The 20,519-nt window shown below is 36.6% G+C and overlaps 1 protein-coding gene and 1 long non-coding RNA gene across 3 annotated transcripts in view; one reads left to right on the top strand and one right to left on the bottom strand.

Moving 5' to 3' along the window:
* The window catches only part of NELL1 (neural EGFL like 1), a 746,857-nt gene extending 727,698 nt beyond the window's left edge, over window positions 1-19,159 (top strand). For both annotated transcript variants that reach the window (XM_031459872.2, XM_031459873.2), the window contains 3 exons: window positions 14,867-15,043; window positions 17,313-17,537; window positions 19,018-19,159. In XM_031459872.2, coding sequence (XP_031315732.2) covers window positions 14,867-15,043; window positions 17,313-17,537; window positions 19,018-19,068 — 453 coding nt within the window. In that variant the 3' untranslated portion in view covers window positions 19,069-19,159. The remainder of the gene's footprint in view (window positions 1-14,866; window positions 15,044-17,312; window positions 17,538-19,017) is intronic.
* The window catches only part of LOC116155349 (uncharacterized), a 97,327-nt gene that overhangs the window by 34,013 nt on the left and 42,795 nt on the right, over window positions 1-20,519 (bottom strand). The window lies entirely within an intron of this gene.

Genomic DNA, 20,519 nt, shown 5'->3' with positions numbered 1-20,519 from the left:
AAAGAATATAAATATTCATTTATATATATATGAATCACTATGCTGTACCCCAGAAACTAACATGACATTGTAAATCAGGTATACTTTAATTAAAAAATAAGAAAGCCACCTTGTTTAAAATCACATCATAAAGAATATACTACTAGGAATATACCTAACTAGGGAGGTGAAAGAGATCCCTTGTTCATGAATTGGAAGAATTAATACTGTTAAAATGTCCATACTACCCAAAGCAATCTACAGACTTAATACAATCTCTAGCAAAATACTCCATGACATTTCACAATACTGGGACAAACAATCCTAAAATTGATTTGGAACCACAAAAGATCCCCAATAGGCAAGGCACTCTTGAGAAAAAAGAACAGAAGTGAATGTATCATGCTCCCTGACTTCACACTATACTACAAAGTTATAGTATTCAATACAGTATAATACTGGCACAAATACCAACACATAGATCAAAGCAACAGAATGTAGAGCACAGAGATAAACCCACACACTTAAGATTAATTAATCTACAACAAAGGAGGGGAGAATATACAATGGAGAAAAGACAGTCTCTTCAAGAAGTGGTGCTGGAAAAACTTGACAGCTACATGCCAAGTAATGAAATTAGAATATTTTCTCATACCACATAGAAAAATAAACTCAAGATAGATTAAATACCCATGTGTAAGATCTTAAACCATAAAACTCCTAGAATAAAACATAAGCAGAACACTCTTTAATGTAAATCATAGCAGTATATTTTTGCAGTCTTCTCAGGCAAAGGAAACAAAACAAAACAAAAATCCAAATTAAAATAAAATGCTACCTAATTAACCTTTAAATCTTTTGCACAGCAATTGAAACCATCAACAAAAGACCATCTACAGAATAGGAGAAATATTTGAAAATTGTAAATTATGTAACTGGTAAGGGGGTTAGTATCTAGAATACATAAACTGCTTGTACTACTTAGTATCAAAAAAAACCCCACAGATAATCCTATATAAAAATGGGCACAAAAACTGAATAGATTTTTTTCCAAAGATATAGATATAGATACAGATATAGATATCTACCCAACCGGCACATAATAAAGATCTTTAATATCACTAATCATTAGAGAAATGCAAAGCAAAGCCACAATGAAATATCACCTCACACCTCTCAGAATGGCTGTCATCAACTAGATCACAAATAACAAATGTTGCTGAAGATGTGGAGAAAAGGGCAACCTAGTTCGTTGTTGGTGGGAATGTAAATTGGTGCTACCACTATGGAAAGTTTTATAGAGTTTCCTCAAAAAATCAAAAACAGAACTACCATGTGACCCAGCAGTTCTACTCCTGGGTATGTATGTATGTGTGTGTGTGTATGTATATATATATATAAAGTGTACACATTTTACTGATATATTTTGCTTGTATAACCATTTCCCTCAAATGACTCACTTAAATGTTTATTTTAAACAGAAACTAAGAAAAATAATGGTAGCTATGACATGAAAATAATAGTAGCTATGTGATATGTTTATATATATATATATATCACAAATATATATACACACATCACAGATATATATGTGATATCTGTGTGTGTGTGTGTATATATATGTATATCTCAATCTCACAGATATATATATACACACACACACATACATACATGCATATCACATCTTTATCCATTCATCTGTTGATGGAAACTTAGGTTGTATCTGTATCTTCACTACTGTAATTCTGCTGTGGACATTGGGGCACATGTATCTTCTCAAATCAGTGTTTCCATTTTCATCAGATATATACCCAGGAGTACACCTGAAATTAATGTCATAAATCAAATATACTTCAATTAAAGTAAAGAAAGAAAGAATAGAGGAAAGAAAAGTTAACAAACTCTTCCCAAAAAATTGAAGAGAAGGGAACACTCTCAAACTCTTTTTACAAGAGCAGCATTATCCTGTTACCAAAACCAGAAAAGGACCCTGTAGAAAAGAGAACTACAGGCCAGTATCTCTCGTGAATATAGATGCAAAAATGCTCAGTAAAATATTAGCAAACCAGATTCAGCAGCACATTAAAAAGATCATTCAACCATGACCAACCATGGCCAACTGGGATGCAAGGTTGATTAAACATACACAAAATCAACCAATGGGATACATCACATGAATATAATTAAAGAACCATATGAACATCTCAGTAGAAGCAGAAAAGCATTTGACAAGATTCAGTATTTCTTCATAATAAAATCTGTTAATAAATTAGGCCTGGAAAGAACATGTCTCAACATAATAAAGGCCATACATGACACAAGCCCATAGCTAAGAGCATATTCAATGTTAAAATGTTGAAAAATTTCCTCTGAGATCAACAAGACAAGGATGCCCATCCTCATCATTCCTATTCAACATGGTACTAGAAGTCCTAGCTAGAGAAATCCAGCTTTAAAAAGCAACCAAAGTTATCAGAATTGGAAAGATAGAAGAAAATTGTCTATTTGCAGGTAACATAATTTTATTATAGAGAAAAATCCTAAAGACTACCAAAAACTTCTTAGATCTAATAAATCCAGTACATTGGCAACATATAAAATTACCATATAAAACTGAGTAGCATTTCTATACACTAACAATGAATTCTCTGAAAAAGGAATAAATTGATTCCATTTACAGTAGCATCAAAAACAACAAAATAGGAATGTATTTACCTAAGTAGGTGAAAGAGGTCTACTCTGATATCTACAAGACACTGATAAAAGAAATTACAAAGAAGAACTCATACCAATCCTTCTCAAACTCTTCCAGAAGATTGAAAAGGAAGGAATACTCCCAAACTCATTCTATGAAGCCTCCATCACCCTGATACCAAAACCAGGCAAAGACACTACCAAAAAAGAGAATTATCAACAGATATCACTGATGAACATAGATGCCAAAATCCTCACCAAAATATTAGCAAATAGAATCCAACAACACATAAAAAAGATTATACATCATGACCAAGTGGGGTTCATCCCAGGGACACAAGGGTGGTTCAACAAATGCAAATCAATCAATGTACTACATCACATCAACAAGAGAAAGGACAAAAACCACCTGATCATCTCAATAGATGCAGAAAAAGCATTTGATAAAATTCAACACCCATTTATGATAAAAACTCTCACCAAAGTGTGTATAGAGGGAACATATCTCAACATAATAAAAGCTATATATGACAAACCTACAGCCAGCATAGTACTCAATGGTGAAAAACTCAAAAGCTTCCCACTGAAATCTGGGAGAAGACAAGGATGCCCACTATCACCACTCCTATTCAACACAGTCATAGAAATCCTAGCCAGCAATCAGCAATCAGGCAAGAGAGAGAAATAAAAGGGATCCAAATTGGAAAAGAAGAGGTAAAAGTGTCACTATATGCCGACGACATGATACTATATATAGAAAGCCCTAAAAGGTCCACACAAAAACTACTAGAGCTGATTGAAGAATTCAGCAAGGTAGCAGGTTACAAGATTAACGTTCAAAAATCAGTTGCGTTTCTTTACACTCACAATGAATCAACAGAAAAAGAAAGTAAAGAAACAATCTCCTTTAAAATAGCACTCAAAGTAATAAAATACCTTGGAATAAATCTAACCAAGGAGGTGAAAGAATTATATACAGAAAACTATAAACCATTGATGAAGGAAATTAAAGAAGACTTAAAAAAATAAAAGGATATCCCATGCTCTTGGATTGGAAGAATCAATATTGTTAAAATGGTCAAACTGCCCAAGGCAATCTACAGATTTAATGCAATCCCTATCAAATTACCCAGGACATATTTCACAGAACTAGAACAAATTATAATAAAAATTTATATGGAACCACAAAAGACCTAGAATTGCCAAAGCATTACTGAAGAGAAAGAAAGAGACTGGAGGAATAACTCTCCCAGACTTCAGGCAGTACTATAGAGCTACAGTCATCAAGACAGCATGGTATTGGTATAAAAACAGACATATAGACCAATGGAATAGAATACAGAGCCCAGAAATGAACCCACAAACTTTTGGTCAACTAACCTTCGACAAAGAAGGCAAGAATATACAATGGAATAAAGACAGTCTCTTCAGCAAATGGTGTTGGGAAAACTGGACAACAGCATGTAAAGCAATGGAAGCTAGAACACTCTCTTACACCATATACAAAAATAAACTCAAAATGGATCAAAGACTTAAACATAAGACAAGATACAATAAACCTCCTAGAGGAAAATATAGGCAAAACATTATCTGACATACATCTCAAAAATTTTCTCCTAGAACAGTCTACCCAAGCAATAGAAATAAAAGCAAGAATAAACAAATGGGACCTAATGAAACTTACAAGCTTCTGCACAGCAAAGGAAATCATAAGTAAAACAAAAAGACAACCTACGGAATGAGAGAAAATTTTTGCAAACGATAGAACCAACAAAGGCTTGATCTCCAGTATATATAAGCAGCTCATACGACTTAATAAGAAAAAAACAAACAACCTAATCCAAAAATGGGCAGACGACCTAAACAAGCAATTCTCCAAGGAGAACATACATATGATCAATAGGCACATGAAAAAATGGTCAATATCACTAATTATCAAAGAAATGCAAATCAAAACTACAATGAGGTATCACCTCACACCAGTCAGAATGGCCATCAATCAAAAATCCAGAAATGACGAATGCTGGAGAGGATGTGGAGAAAAGGGAACCCTCCTACACTGCTAGTTTGGTGCAGCCACTGTGGAAAACAGTATGGAAATTCCTCAAAAGACTAGGAATAGACTTACCCTATGACCCAGGAATCCCGCTCCTGGGCATATATCCAGAAGGAACCCTACTTCAAAATGACACCTGCACCCCAATGTTCATAGCAGCACTATTCACAATAGCCAAGACATGGAAACAGCCTAAATGTCCATCAGCAGATGACTGGATAAAGAAGAAGTGGTATATTTATACAATGGAATTCTATTCAGCCATAAAACCCGACAACATAATGCCATTTGCAGCAACATGGATGCTCCTGGAGAATGTCATTCTAAGTGAAGTAAGCCAGAAAGAGAAAGAAAAATACCATATGATATCACTCATATGTGGAATTTAAAAAAAAGCATAAATACAGAACAGAAATATAGAATTCAAACTTGTGGTTGCTAAGGGGGCGCAGGGGGTGGGAAGGGATAGACTGGAATTTCAAAATTGTAGAATAGATAAACAAGAGTATGTTGTATAGCACAGGGAAATATATACAAGATTTTATGGTAGCTCACAGAGAAAAAAATGTGACAATGAATATATATATGTTCATGTATAACTGAAAAATTGTGCTCTACACTAGAATTTGACACATTGTAAAATGATTATAAATCAATAAAAAATGTTTAAAAAAATTAAAGATACTAACAAATGGAAATGTATTCCATGTTCATGGATTGAAAGAATATTTTTTGAATGTCAGTACTAATGAAAACCATCTGTAGATTCAATGCACTCTCTAGCAACATTCCAATGGAATTTTTTTTTTCAGAACTGTGTGAGAAATACTCTCTTTTACTGACATGAGGAAATGGTTATTAGACAGGCATACTGTGGTAATCATTTGACAATATATGTAACTGAAACCATCATGCTGTAATGCCTTAAACTTATACACTGATGTATACCAATTATTTCCCAATAAAACTGGAGCATACTTTTCTTGACTGTTACCATGTAATTCAAAACCCACAGTGAACATGGCCATTGTTCTGAAGCATGTTAAAGTCTAAGAGGGGCCTATTTGGCATTTTCACATACTTGATGAGATGTGAAATTTATTTTCCACTAACCTGAAGGCTATTTATTTATTCATTCTTTTATACAGCACACAGAGAAACCTGACACTCTGATTGGGTCTCATTTCTTGTATATGCTTGCAAACAAATCTATCTCTGTATTTGTTGTTGCTCATGAAAGAGCCGTGCGGGTTCCTGAGACCTGGTTCTTCAGTTCTTGTGGAGAGTAATACCGTGGTCGGCTAAGCTAACCAAATGGTTTCATGCCATAGCTACCATTAGTTTCCTTAGCTTCTATTGGTTAAACTAAATATATAAGGGAGTCATTTGGGAGCAAATTGTATCAGTGATTTAAAATCATGGAATATGAGCTGTAAGTCAAAGGCTTATTGTTGGAAAATTTCTAGGCTCTAGACACTTCTTTGTCCAAACTGGCTGCCTTAATCTGACTCAAGTCACCCGCTCAATTAGAATCTCCTGTTCGCTCACTCTAAATATGTGCATGCATATGTATATATGTGTAATCTTTCATCCCCAAATTTTGGAACATTATGATTTCTTATCATTTTTCCTAGTAATAGAGCCAGTGCACACAACTTGAGGGAAAGCATTTTTTAAACCTGTTACTTTAATATATTGGTAGCCAGCATGTCTCCTTTCCATTCTCCATAAAGAATGTAAAGCATTTAAAGATTTCCACTTTAGCTGGCAGTAAACATATCTCACAAGCCATGCCCTATTCAACATTGTTATCAATTAAGTAGATGAAGATTCTAAGGGCACCCCTGGTCTATCAAGTTTGCAGATGTCACTAAACTGAAGGAGGACAAGCCATGATGATGATAGAAATGACATTTAGAAAACATTGTGACAGGCAAGAGCGATGAAATGGATCTAACAAAGTGAAATACAATGTGGATAAACACCAAGTTTTAAACTTGCTGCCCCCAAACAACTAGCTACACAAGACGCAATAGGGCTTAATGAGGTTTCAATCTTCATTAAGCTCAATACAAGTCAACACTATGACATAACCAAAGTAAATAAGAAAATAAACATTGAAATCAGGCTGCATTAAAGAAAATACAGTACATAAAACAAGGTAACCATGAGTTTCAATTCACTCTGTTGATCAGACCATTACTGAGGAAATTCATTTAGTTTAGTAATTCAGCAACCTCATTTGAGAAATGGAGATATAAATTTCTATTCAACTGAATTATTAGAATTAAATGTGATAATGCATATAAAAGACTCGGCACAATGTATGGCACAAAGCAAATGTTAAATTTATGGTAGATGATGACAATGAAATGGAAATACTCAAAACAGCAAGATTTAAAACTATGACTGGTCAAAAAATAAGATGTTTAATCCAGAAATGAGATGATTCAGTGGAGACACAAGTTTTCTTTTAAGAATAAAGAGTAAAGATGTGATCAAAGGGATTGGGAATTCTGTGATTACCAAGGCTATAAACAATGATCATGGAGATGGGCAACAAAAAGTCGTTTCTAACACTCAGAAAAGTACCGAGTTGCATGCTTTGAATACCTTCAATGCAGGTGAGTTAAGACTGAAGAGCTTTAAGCACAGAGACTGGGTCAAGATGGCACAGTAGAGAAAAATCACAGGTCACCTTCTCCCATAAATACACCAAGAATTATATTTATAAACCCACTGAATCACGCAGAACACCTACTAAACTCTGGCAGAGTGTCTCTCACTTTGAAATAAGGATTCTCACAGAATCTGGTAAGAAAAAAAATAAAAAATTGCTGCAGGACCAGCCCTGTAGGGATGGAGTGGCATAGGAAGAAAGGCACTCTCAGACTGGGACGCCCCCTCTCCAGCTGGGAGGTCAGCAGGGACAAAAGCAGAGCTTCGGAGGCTCGGAGGAGAAAGTGATAACCGCTTGGCAGACAGAACTAAGGAAAACTGACATGGAGGTTCCCTGTGATCCCCAGCTCTAGATGCGAGCGAGCAGGGACAAGTTGGGACTGGCTGGTGGAGATGGGTGAGGAGCCCAGGCAGAGGGATGGATCCCACTGCACAGAGGCAGCCTCAGGGGGCTGGAGGGTAGTGTGATCTCTGGCTAGGTGTGTGCAGGACAGAACAACCTGGGACCCCCATTAAAAAGCACCACTGCCTGTGGTGGGGCAGGGTGCAACACAGCTGTTTTCTCTGCTTGCCTTCATTTTTGGTGTGTTCTGGAGAGAAGCTTTATTATAGCTATCACGGCTACACAGAGGCAGGGCTGAAAAGGGAATCCATACCCAGAAGCCCTGCAACTTCACAGGCAAGACTGAGACTTCTTTACAGCCCCATGCAGAGAGGGATGATTTGTTTTCTCTAGAACACTTGTGGACCTGTGCCTCTGGGATGAACAGGCAGTGAGTGGAGTTCTAACTTACTGTGGGGGCAAGTATGGATATTTACAACAGGCTGGCATACCATACTGTGGTATGTGGAGGTGGTGCTGAGGTCTTCACTGACCCTGCGGCACACCACAGATTCAGGTGTGTGATTGCACACTTGCTATGGCAGGTCTTAGCACCTGACATTGGCAGATCTGCACTGGTGGTTCCTGGGGCTCAGAAGCCAGGGGACACCAAAGCAGGTGGCTGATATTCCTGCAGCTAGGGCAGGGACAAAAGCATCATCCACAAAGAATACTTTGTAAGCCCACATAACAAGTGACAGGCAACACCACAGAAGGCACTTCCAAGTGGACATCTCCTGCCTACTCTTCTTCCCAGCTGAAGTGCTCCAACTCTGCCTACTACACACCACAGCCCAGAAATGAGTCTAGAAGCCTCTATTTCAGCAACAGGGGAGAGGACCAGGCACCTGTCAAGGCTGTGACAACCACAGAACAAAAAAGGAGGCCTGGCTCAACAACAACAATCAGGGCAGGCTTTGAACACAACACCTACCACACCCCCAGTGAAAAGGATAACAGCCAACACTCACGGAAGAAAGATGTGGCAACCATCCATACTAAGAGCAGCCATTGCAACAGAATTACCAGATGCACACAGTCTACACAGAAATGCTCCCACTTTAAGTAAAAACAAACAAAAAATAAAATAGCCCCTCAAGACCACAGTAGATAACTGATACTCCTAAATCCACAGATCCAGAGAAATACAACTAAAATGAAGAAACAGAGGAACTACTCCCAATTAAAAGAAAAAGAGACATACCCTGAAAGAATGATCAATAAAGCAGACCTCAATAGTCTACTAGATCATGACTTCAAAAAGGGAGAGACCAAAGCACTGAAGGAACTAAGAGACTGTGAATAGAGACAGAGAATATTTTAAAAGGGAAATTGAAACTTAAAGAAGAGCCAATTAAAAACAGAAAACTCAATTGCTGAGATAAGAGCCAAGCTAAAGGCAGTCAAAAGCAAACTAGGTAATGCAGAGAAACAAATGACTTAGAAGACAGGGTTACAAAAGTCACCCAATCAGGATAGCAGACAGAAAAGCAAGTAAAAACCAATGAGGGCAATGTAAGGACCTAGGGGATAATATAAAGCATGCCAACCTACACATAATAGGGGTCCCAGAAAGACAAGAAAGAGAAAAAGGGATTCAAAAGGTATTTCAAGAAATCATGACTGAACATTTTCCAAACCTAAAGAAGGCTACAGTATCCAAGTACAGGAGGCACAGAGGGTCCCAAATAAGAACTCAAACAGACCTACACCAAGACATATTATAATTAAGATGGCCAATTTAAAGATAAAGAAATGATTCTAAAGGCAGCAAGAGGAAAAAAAAGAAAAAAAGAATTAGTTACAAGGGAATCCCCATGAGGCTTTCAGCTGATTTCTCACACAAACACTTCTGGCCAGAAGGGAATGGCAAGATATATTTAAAGTCCTGAATGAGAAAAAGCTGCAACCTAGGATACTCTATCCAGCAAACTACCTTTTAGAGTGGGAGAGAAAGAAACTAAAAGAATTCAGCAATACTAAACTTAAACTAAAAGAAATATTGAACAGTCTACTCTAAATGAAAAAGAAACAGGAAGCTATAAAAATAAGAAAACCATAATTGGAAATGTGGTAACTACAATGAGTTGCAAGAGAACAAACATGAAGATGTTAAATAAATAAATAAAAATAAAGGATATCAAACTCCTAAAGGGTGGGGGAGGGGAGCAAGAAAATATAGATTTCTCTTTTTTTTCCTCCCCTTCTTTTTAGGATGTGTTTGACCTATATGACTATCAGTCTAAAGCAAACAGATATATTAAGGGGTTAACATACTTGAAAAACAGGGTAACCACAAATCAAAAGCATACAGTAGAGTCACAAAAACCAAAAAGAAACCAAGCTAATAACAAAAGAAAATTATCGAAAAACAAAAAGGAAAAGAAAGGAACAAAGAAGAAATACCACATCAACTGGAAAACAAAGTTCAAAATGGCAGCAAACACACATCTATCAATAATTACTATAAATTTCAATGGACTAAATGCTCCAATCAAAAGACAGAGTTGAGGGGAGTGTATAGCTCAAGTGATGGACTGCATGCTTAGCATGCAGGAGGTCCTGGGTTCAATCCCCAGTACCTCCTCTAAAAACACATAAACCTATTTATGCTCCCTCTCAAAAAAAAAAACTAAATATAAAAAAACAGTGGTAGATTGGATAATAAAACAAAAACCTACTGTATGCTGCTTACAAAAGACCCACTTTAGAGTGAAGGACACACATAGATTGAAAGTAAGAGGATGGAAAAAGATATTTCATGCAAATGACAAGAAAGCAGGAGTAGCAATACTCACATCAGACAAAACAGACTTTAAAACAAAGGCTATAAAGAGAGATAAGGACAGTATATAATTATCAAAGGAGCAATACAGGGTGAAGATATTATACTTGATAGCATATATACACTCAGTATAGGAGCACCTAAATATATGAAATACTAACAGACATAAAGGAAGATATTGATGGGAATACAATAATAGTAGGAGACTTTAACACCCCACTAACATCATTGGATAAGGTCTTCCAGACAGAAAATCAATAAGGCAATGAAAATACTAAATGATACAATCAAATAGTTGGACTTTGTTGATATTTTTAGGACATTACATCCCCCCAAAACAGAATATACATTCTTTTCAAGTGCTCATGGAATATTCTCTAGGCTAGACCACATACTTGGGCATAGAAGAAGCCTCAGCAAATTTAAGAGGATAGAAATTATTCCAAGTATCTTTCTTCTCTGACCACAATGTCATTAAACTAGAAATCAACCACAGAAAAACAAATGAGGAAAAAAAAAAACCAGCATGGAGACTAAACAACATGCTACTATACAACCAGTGGATCAGCGATGAAATCAAAGAAGAAATTCAAAAATACCTTGAGACAAACGACAGTGAAAACACAACCACACAAAATCTATGCAGCAAAAGCAATCCTAAGAGGGAAGTTCATAGTGATACAGGCCTTCCTCAAAAAAGAAGAACAATCTCAAATAAACAATCTAACCTCCCACCCAAAAGAATTAGAAAAAGAAGAACAAACAAAACCTAAAATCAGCAGAAAGAAATCATAAAGATCAGGGAGGAAATAAATAAAATAGAGATTTTTAAAAAACAGAAAAAAAATCAATCAAACCAACAGCTGGTTTTTTTTTTTTTTTCCAAAGATAAACAAAATTAACAAATCTCTGGCCAGGCTCACCAAGAAGAAAAGAGAGAGTACACAAATAAACAAAACAAGAAATGAAAATGGAAAGATTACAACCAACACCATAGATATACAAAAAAAATCATAAGAGAACGCTATGAGCAACTATATGGCAATAAATTGGACAACTTAGAAGAAATGGACAAGTTTCTAGAAATATACCATCCACCAAAACTGAATCAAGAAGAAATAGATCATTTGAACAGACCAATCACTTGAAGTTAAATAGAATCAGCAATAAAAAACCATATGGCTTCACTGGGGACTTCTGCCAAACATACAAAGAAGAGCTCATACCAATCCTTCTCAAACTCTTCCAAAAGATTGAAGAGGACGGAGTACTCCCAAACTCATTCTATGAAACCACCGTCACCCTGATGATAAAGCCAGACAAACACAGTACCAAAAAATAAAGCTATGGGCCAATATCATTGATGAATATAGATACAAAAATTCTCAACAAAATATTAGTAAACAGAATCCAACAACACATAAAAAAGATTATATACATCATGATCAAGTTGGGTTCATCCCAGGGACACAAGGATGGTTCAACATATGCAAATCAATCAATGTGATACACCATATCAATAAGAGAAAGGACAAAAATCACATGATCATCTCAATAGATGCAGAAAAAGCATTTGATAAAATTCAACACCCATTTATGATAAAAAAAAACTCTTATCAAAGTGGGTATAGAGGGAGCATATCTCAACATAATGAAAGCTATTTATAACAAACCTACAGCCAGCATAACACTCACAGTGGTGAAAAGCTGAAAGCCTTTCCACTAAAACCTGCAACAAGACAAGGATGCCCATTCTCATCACTTTTATTCAATGTTAATATTGGAAGTCCTAGCCATAGCAATTAGACAAGAAAAATATATAAAAGGGATCCAAATTGGAAGAGAAGAGGTAAAATTGTCATTATATGCAGATGACATGATACTAAATATAGAAAACCCTAAAGACTCCACATAAAAACTACTAGAGCTAATAAAAATTTGTCCAGGTAGCAGGATATAAGATTAACATACAGTAGTCAGTGGCATTTCTTTACACTAATGAATATATCAGAAAAGGAAAGTAAAGAAACAACACCTTTTAAAATTGCATCCAAAGAATAAAATACTAGGAATAAATCTGACCAAGGAAGTGAAAGATTTATATGTGGAGAACTATAAAACATTGACTAAGGAAATTAAAGATGACTTAAAGAAATGGAAAGATATCCCATGTTCTTGGATTGGAAGAATTAATATTATTAAAATGGCCATACTACCCAAAGCAATCTATAGGTTTAATGTGATCCCTATCAAATTACCCAGGACATTTTTCACAGACCTAGATGAAAACAATCATAAAATTTATGTGGAATCAGGAAAGACCGAGATTTGCCAAAGCATTACTGAAGAAAAAGAATGAAGTTGGAGGAATAACCCTCCCAAACTTCAGACAATACCACAGAACTACAGTAATCAACACAGCATGGTGTTGGCAAAAACCAGACATATGGATCAATGGAACAGAATAGAGAGCCCAGAAATGAACCCACAAACTTTTAGTCAATTAATCTTTGACAAACGAGGCAAGAACATACAATAGTGTAAAGATAGTCTCTTCAGCAAATGGTTTTGGAAACCTGGACAGTTGCTTGTAAATCAATGAAGTTAGAATACTCCTTCACATCATACACAAAAATAAACTCAGAATGGCTTAAAGACTTAAACATAAGACAAGGCACTATAAACCTCTTAGAAGAAAATGTAGGAAAAACAGTATCCAACATAAATCTCAGCAGTGTTCTGCTAGGGCAATCTACCTAGGCAATAGAAATAAAAATAAAAATAAATGGGACCTAATTAAACTTATAAGCTTTTGCAGAGCAAAGGAAACCATAAGCAAAACAAAAAGACAGCCTAATAGGAGAAAATATTTGCAAAAGATGAGAGTAACAAGGGCTTATTTTCCAGAATATATAAACAGCTCGTACAACTTCAAAAAAACACACACAAATCAATTCAAAAATGGGCAGAAGACATAAACAAGCAATTCTCCAATGAAGACATACAAGCGGCCAATAGGCACATGAAAAAATGCTCAATATTGCTAATTATCAAAGAAATGCAAATTAAAACTACCATGAGGTACCTCACACTAGTAAGAATGGCCATCATTCAAAAGTCCACAAACAAATGCTGGAGTGGCTGTGAAGAAAAGGGAACCCTCCTACACTGTTGGTGGGAATGTAGTTTGGTGCAGCATTATGGAGTATGGAGATTCCTCAAAAGACTAAAAATAGGCTTACCATGTGATCCCACCCCTGGGCATATATCCAGAGGGAACCTTTATTCAAAAAGATACATGCACCCCAATATCCATAGCAGCACTATTTACAATAGCCAAGACATGGAAGCAACCTAAATGTCCATCGACAGATGACTGAATAAAGAAGTTGTGGTATATTTACATAATAGAATAATACTCAGCCATAAGATAATAAAATAATGCCATTTGCAGCAACATGAATGGACCTAAAGATCATCATTCCAAGTAAGCCAGAAGAAAGAGAAAGACAAATACCACATGATATCACTCATACATGGAAATCAAAAAAGAAGAAAAATAATAACACTATGAACTCATCTGCAAAACAGAAACAGACTTGCAGACATAATGAACAATCTTTTGGTTGCTGGGGAAAGGGAATGGGAAGGGATAAATTTGGGATTTTGAAATTTTCAAATGTTAGCCACTATATATAAAAATAGATTAAAAATGTTCTGCTTTACAGCACAAGGAACTATGTTCAATGTCTTGTGATAATCTTTAATGAAGAATATGAAAACCAATATATATGTATGCATATGCATGACTGGGATATTGTGCTGTACACCAGAAATTGACACATTGTAACTGATGGTACTTCAATAAAAATTTTTTTTTTAATTTTTAAAAAGAGTATAATCAGACATTGAGTTGAGATAGAGATAAAATAGATGAATGTATTTCAATGTGGTAGGTGATATCACTGTGAACTGGGAAAAGTGCAATAGCTTGATTTTCCACTCAAGTAAGTTCTTGATCTTTTATGCATTTTTGGCTGCTTAGTTATAATTTTACTTAGAAATATGGTTTTTAATGAAACATTTAGAAAGTTTCACAGAACACATCAACTTCTTTTTTAAACTTAGACATGTCTACATTTTTTACTTGAGAGGTGGCCAAGGGAGTACAGTGCCTCTAAAAAATCTTTCCTATGTTCTCTGTTAAGTGCTTATAAGGTTCAGTTTTCATAGTGCAGCTATCTTATTATTTCCCTAATGATGAAACTTCTTTAACCTCATTTCTAAACAGGATGGGAAGATATTCTGCCGACGGACAGCTTGTGATTGCCAGAATCCAAGCGTTGACCTTTTCTGTTGCCCAGAGTGTGACACCAGGGTCACAAGTCAATGTTTAGATCAGAATGGACACAAGCTTTATCGAAGCGGAGACAATTGGACTCACGGCTGTCAGCAGTGCCGGTGTCTGGTATGTCCGCTTCCTTTAAAGGGTGCTATCCCTAATCTGAGGGGGGTGGTTACAAACTCAGTTGCCTGTGGGCCCTCGTTTCCTGCTATTTGTGATGCTGTGCAGGGATCTGTGGGTCTTGTGACTAACAACAGGGCATATGCTCTTCCAGAAGACATTTGGATTCTACTATTTAAAACACCATGCAAGACAGAAACAACATATTTATGGCACAGATTTGGCCCAAGTTCATTTACAACTGCTACTTTTTAGCAAATCCAGAGCAATACAACCCTTCCATGATAGTTTTCAAAGCCTTGACTGGGACTTGTAGTTCTTATAGAGCCAAATCTTTCATTTCTTGGGACATTACCACTGAAGGTTTCAGTATGAGAGAGAACAGGACAGAGTGGAAATATCAGGGATTGATACTGATTCTAGGGTCATACAGACCCAGAATTCAATCCTGTTTCTCCCACATGTTCTGTGTGATTAACTTGGGCAGGTCCTAGCATTTCACTGATCATTCTTTCCTTCAGTGTACACAAGTGGATGAACACCAATTCTGTAGCACTATTATGAAGATTAGAGATACATGTGAAAGGCACAGCTAGTACTTGACACATAGACGGTACTTAGTGCACAGTGGTTACTATTGTTACTGTGTCCTCGATTGAAAAAATTTTTTCAGGTGCTATGCTAAGCCTTTATATAGAAAAAATGAAGTTATTTTGGATCTTAATATAGGGGTACTGATAGTATAATCATATTTGAGAAAGTCCAGAGGAAAAGTTTCATTTCTGGACCAGATAATTTGTTTTAAATTATACCACAAATATTTCTAATATTACACAGACTGTTAAGACACATTGTCATAGTGAATATGATGTTCCATATGGGAGGAACTCACAGCCAGTGGAGTTAAGTCATAACTAAGCCAATTTATAATGGAAACGGGTAGTTGTGTTCCATAGTTTAACAGTTGCTGAAATGAATGATTCGGTCTGTGGATACTGTATAAAAACAGGCACTCAGAGAACTTGTGCTATAAACTTCTATTGGATTTTCTAAAAATCAGCTGGTGAATGTGCAGATAATCTTAATAGAATAAATCCTTCTTAATCACCCCTAATACTGTAACTCAGATATGTTCAAATCATAGCCATTTTTTACATTTCCCATCCAAGCACAGACAAATCCAACACAACTATAGAATTAGCTTCCCCATCAGTCTGGTAAATTGCATTTCTCTTTCACAAAGCCAATCATCAGGCACTCAGAAGAATTGGTATTAGTTTTAGACAGGAAATTTTCATAGAATTTTAAAAGAGTATCCTCTCCTACCCCGAGTCCTTAAGGTTAATATTTCCTGGGAAAACTGAAGCTGTTGAACACACAGCTTAATAACGATTTGAGAATGTTACTGTAGGTTATATTTAATAAATATTTATCAAGAGTTTGCACGTGCCAGGCTCTGGAAAATATAATGGTGAGCATGACAGACATGGTCTAAGGTGAAGCTGACTGAATAATTAGACATGAGTTTGCATAAATTATAATGAGTGTCATGATAACAGAAGAGGCTGCATTGGGAAACAGATCTGCCTACGACAGGCAGCCCAATGGAGCCACAGGTGCAAGACTCTGGAATACGTGGAGACGCCCTCTGAGCTGTTACACTGTACTACACATCTGTGATCTGTCACTAGCCACACGTTACATTCAAAACCATTCTGAAACGGTTCTCCTGATAGTATCCAAGCTCAATTTTAAATACAACATAAACAACGAAGTACATGATGTTGAAATAATACAGTGGTTCAGGTTCCCCTTTGACCTTAAGAGAAACTTCTCTTTATACCCCAGCCCAGTACTTTACCATGTTTGTTCATTTGATTAGCATTTATTGACCAAAACTGTGCTAAGCATCAGGGAGATAAAGGAGCAAGCCCAAAGCCTGAATGCTCATGACTTAATCTGGAATTGTGCTGATAAGTATGATAAGGATCATAAGTATCATGATAAAAATAATTGTGGGCTGCCATTGGTACACAGAGACGGGACCTAAATCTCCCTGGGGCTGCAGTATAGAAGGTCAACAAAAGCACCCTGGAGGAGGTGATATCTGCAGTAGCCCTTCAAGGAGAAAGCACATCAAACCCACAACGACAACGCTCAACAGGAGGTCAGGACATTGGTTGGAATTACTGAGAATTTCCCCCTCTGGGACGTCAGCAACAGAACTGCGCAGAAGGACAATGATGAGACGTTTTTGGCTTTCTCTCCACAGGAAGGAGAGGTGGATTGCTGGCCACTCACTTGCCCCAGTTTGGGCTGTGAGTACACAACCATCTTGGAAGGGGAGTGTTGTCCCCGCTGTGTCAGTGACCCATGCCTGGCTGATAACATCGCCTATGACATCAGAAAAACTTGCCTGGACAGCTATGGCCTTTCGAGGCTTAGTGGCTCAGTGTGGACAATGACCGGATCTCCCTGCACAACCTGCAAATGCAAGGTAATTGGGTGTCCTGAGGGTAAGCAGGCCTTGAACAAATGCCAGAGAACAGCTGCAGGAGGCCCACTCCTGATGTTTCTGAAGGCACGGGCTCCCAGGGGCACGGAGGAAGCACAGGCAGGTGATCTCTTCTCACTGGAGATTAATCTGTCTGAGTGGATGGTAGCTGTGCCATGTATAAAGGCAAATTCCAAATGAACATGAATAGAATAGCCTCTCTCACCTTTAAACTACAGAATTTAGACAAGTGACAGTAGGCCCAATTATGGCTGATTTAAGCCATTTTGACCTGCATATTAAAAAAGAAAAAAAGATTTTTTTTTCATCCTGGAAATGTTTATATGCTCTTACATGAAACTGTCAATGTCAGAAAAAAAGTGCTCTATGAATCTATGAAGTTGTTTGCTTTGCTTAATTATCACAGCACCTTATGCGGAGACTTCAAGCTCTTGCTGCTTCAAGATTTAATTAATTGTGATTATTTTCCCATCTTTTTGGAGGAGCACCCATGAGGCACCCTCATATGTCTTCAAAATTAAAAACTGACCCCTTCCTTCTTCAAAGCTGGTAGCTGACTTGAAGCAAGGGCTAGGCAGGGTCAAATCTGTGGCAAAACATCTGTTTAAGATGCCCATGATTAAGCATGTTAAAAATACCAGTCTTTTGGATTGTGTCAAATCCTGGCTCAGCTTCAGCCACCAATGGAAGGTTCCCCCACTTGTATTTTTATGCTTTAATAAATGTGGATTCCTTTCTCTTTCCTGAAAAGTACCATCTTAAGATGCAGCCCCAATAGGGAAAGGACATCAAACTTCACATTATACCTTCACAAACATCCCATTATACCTTCAGCCCCAGCAAACCGAATGAGCAGGAGACAGGGAGACCTATGTTATTTAGCATTATTTCTTTGAGGTCAGGTTTGAGATTCAGTTAGGAGGATTACAAAGGTATATTTATGTTAATACATGTAACTGATTTTTTCATGAATTTCCAGTAATTGATAGGTACTATCCCCTTCATAGTAACCAAGAGAGACTCTAGATTTTATCCCTAATATGCCCACCTTTCTGGAAGCCATTTTGGAGATGCCTTCAGGTTCTTGTGGCACTTTTGATTAGCATTATTAATGGCAAATTATCTTTCGGGGGTTTACTTTTGGAAAGAATCTCCTTTAGAATAGGTCCAGTGAATAAGTTGTGTGAACAAATGGGAAATATGGGGGAGGAGTCTAAAACATGGTTTGAGCTCAGATGGGTGTATGAAGTTGCACTGCCAGCAGAACCCAACAAGAGGGACCTTCAAGGGTCGCATAAGCCTTTCCTCTCTTTCCACTCCTTCTCTGGCATTTTCTAGTAATTTTTTTTTATAGCATTCATGGTCTCAAAATGTAGGTGGTCATTTTGAATGTAAAAGTGCACACTGCCTATCAGTTTATAGACTGTGTCTCACTGGCTAATGCTTGTGTCTTGACGCACAGAATGGAAGTGTCTGCTGTTCTGTGGATCTGGAGTGTCTTCACAATAACTGAAGTATTTTAAATGGACTCATCACTGCGAGAGACAAATGGACAAAATAAACCATCCAACATGATGAAGAACAGGACTTGATTTTTTTTTTTTTTTTTAAAACCACAGACGATTACCAAAGTATCCATTGAAGGAAGGGGTTTGGGGGTTGCCTCTCAGACCTACCATGTTGCTCATTCTTGCTAACCTAGTCTAGGTGACCTACAGTGCAGTGCATTTAAGTCTATGGTTGTTAAAAAAAAAAAAAAGTTTCCCGTGTTGTAAGTCACATGTTTCCCTTATCAGATCATTTGCAAACACGTTTAAATGCTCTCATGGTAAATGTTGATGTATTTTTTGGTTTATTTTGTATACTAACATAAGAGAGACTCAGCTACTTTTATTTATTTTTTTTCTGGATTTTTGGATCAAATTCTACAAATAAAGTTGCCTGTTGTGGTTTTGTCCCATCCACTGCATACTTAGATCCCCGTGAAATGCATTGATAAATATATGTACGTAGAGCCTAACCGCATCTGACTTACACTTCAAACTACTGAACACATCCCAGATGCCCACTCATTTAGCTTAAATCAGCTGAAAGCAAATATGGTATGTTAAAGACCACAAACATAATTTAAAAAGAACCTTCTCCCCTTTGCAAACAAAATCTTAAGCCACAATTTAGAAGCAACAACGTTTACAACCTTTTTTCTGGCATTGAAAGAGAAAGTATCTTTGCATCAGTTTTATACAGTATTTGGTAACTTACAAGGGACTTCCATGTCTATGAATATAAGCTGTCGTTATAGCACAGGAGCACTGTATTATTCCTACTTTACAGAAAAGTAAATTATTGTAACCCAGTCCACCAATTTTTTCAGATTTAGTTGATTTATGGCACACTGGGATTGGTAACCAAGTCTCATAATGCCTGCCCAATGATATTTTCCACTAAACCATTCAACCTCATATGGTAGAGAATACACTTTTTAAAAAGATACTTTTATGCTCAGGAGTTATTTTAGAACACCAGATGTCTTCATTTGAGTCACTACCATATTTTTGAGTTGGCAGTTACTGAATTACACCGAATGAGTAAATGTGCAAATGACATTATATCTGAGCTGAGAAATCAAACTTAGGTTGTAGTTTCAAGTGAACTACATCGTAATAGTTTGTAACACCTAAGGCTCCTGAATTCATCATTATTCTCAGTCAAGTTGGCTCATGAATTTTTGTTCACAAAATCAAAACATCAAAAAAGACCTAAGATGTTAAGTCAGTCATGCTAAAAATATTTCAAATGCCCAATATTAATAGAACTATTAAAGATTACAAGTTCAGATCATTGGTATCTATTGATATTCGTCAATATTTTTGTGATGATAAAATTCACTACATGAAGTCAGTCTCATGTGCTATATATTATGATACAGCAGTTTAAACTACATTTAACAACTACTACTACTAT

Source organism: Camelus dromedarius, chromosome 12 (assembly GCF_036321535.1).
Source record: "Camelus dromedarius isolate mCamDro1 chromosome 12, mCamDro1.pat, whole genome shotgun sequence".
Taxonomy (NCBI): Eukaryota; Metazoa; Chordata; class Mammalia; order Artiodactyla; family Camelidae; genus Camelus; species Camelus dromedarius.
Note: the sequence above shows the minus strand (reverse complement) of the source record. Positions and strands in the feature narration are given on the sequence as shown.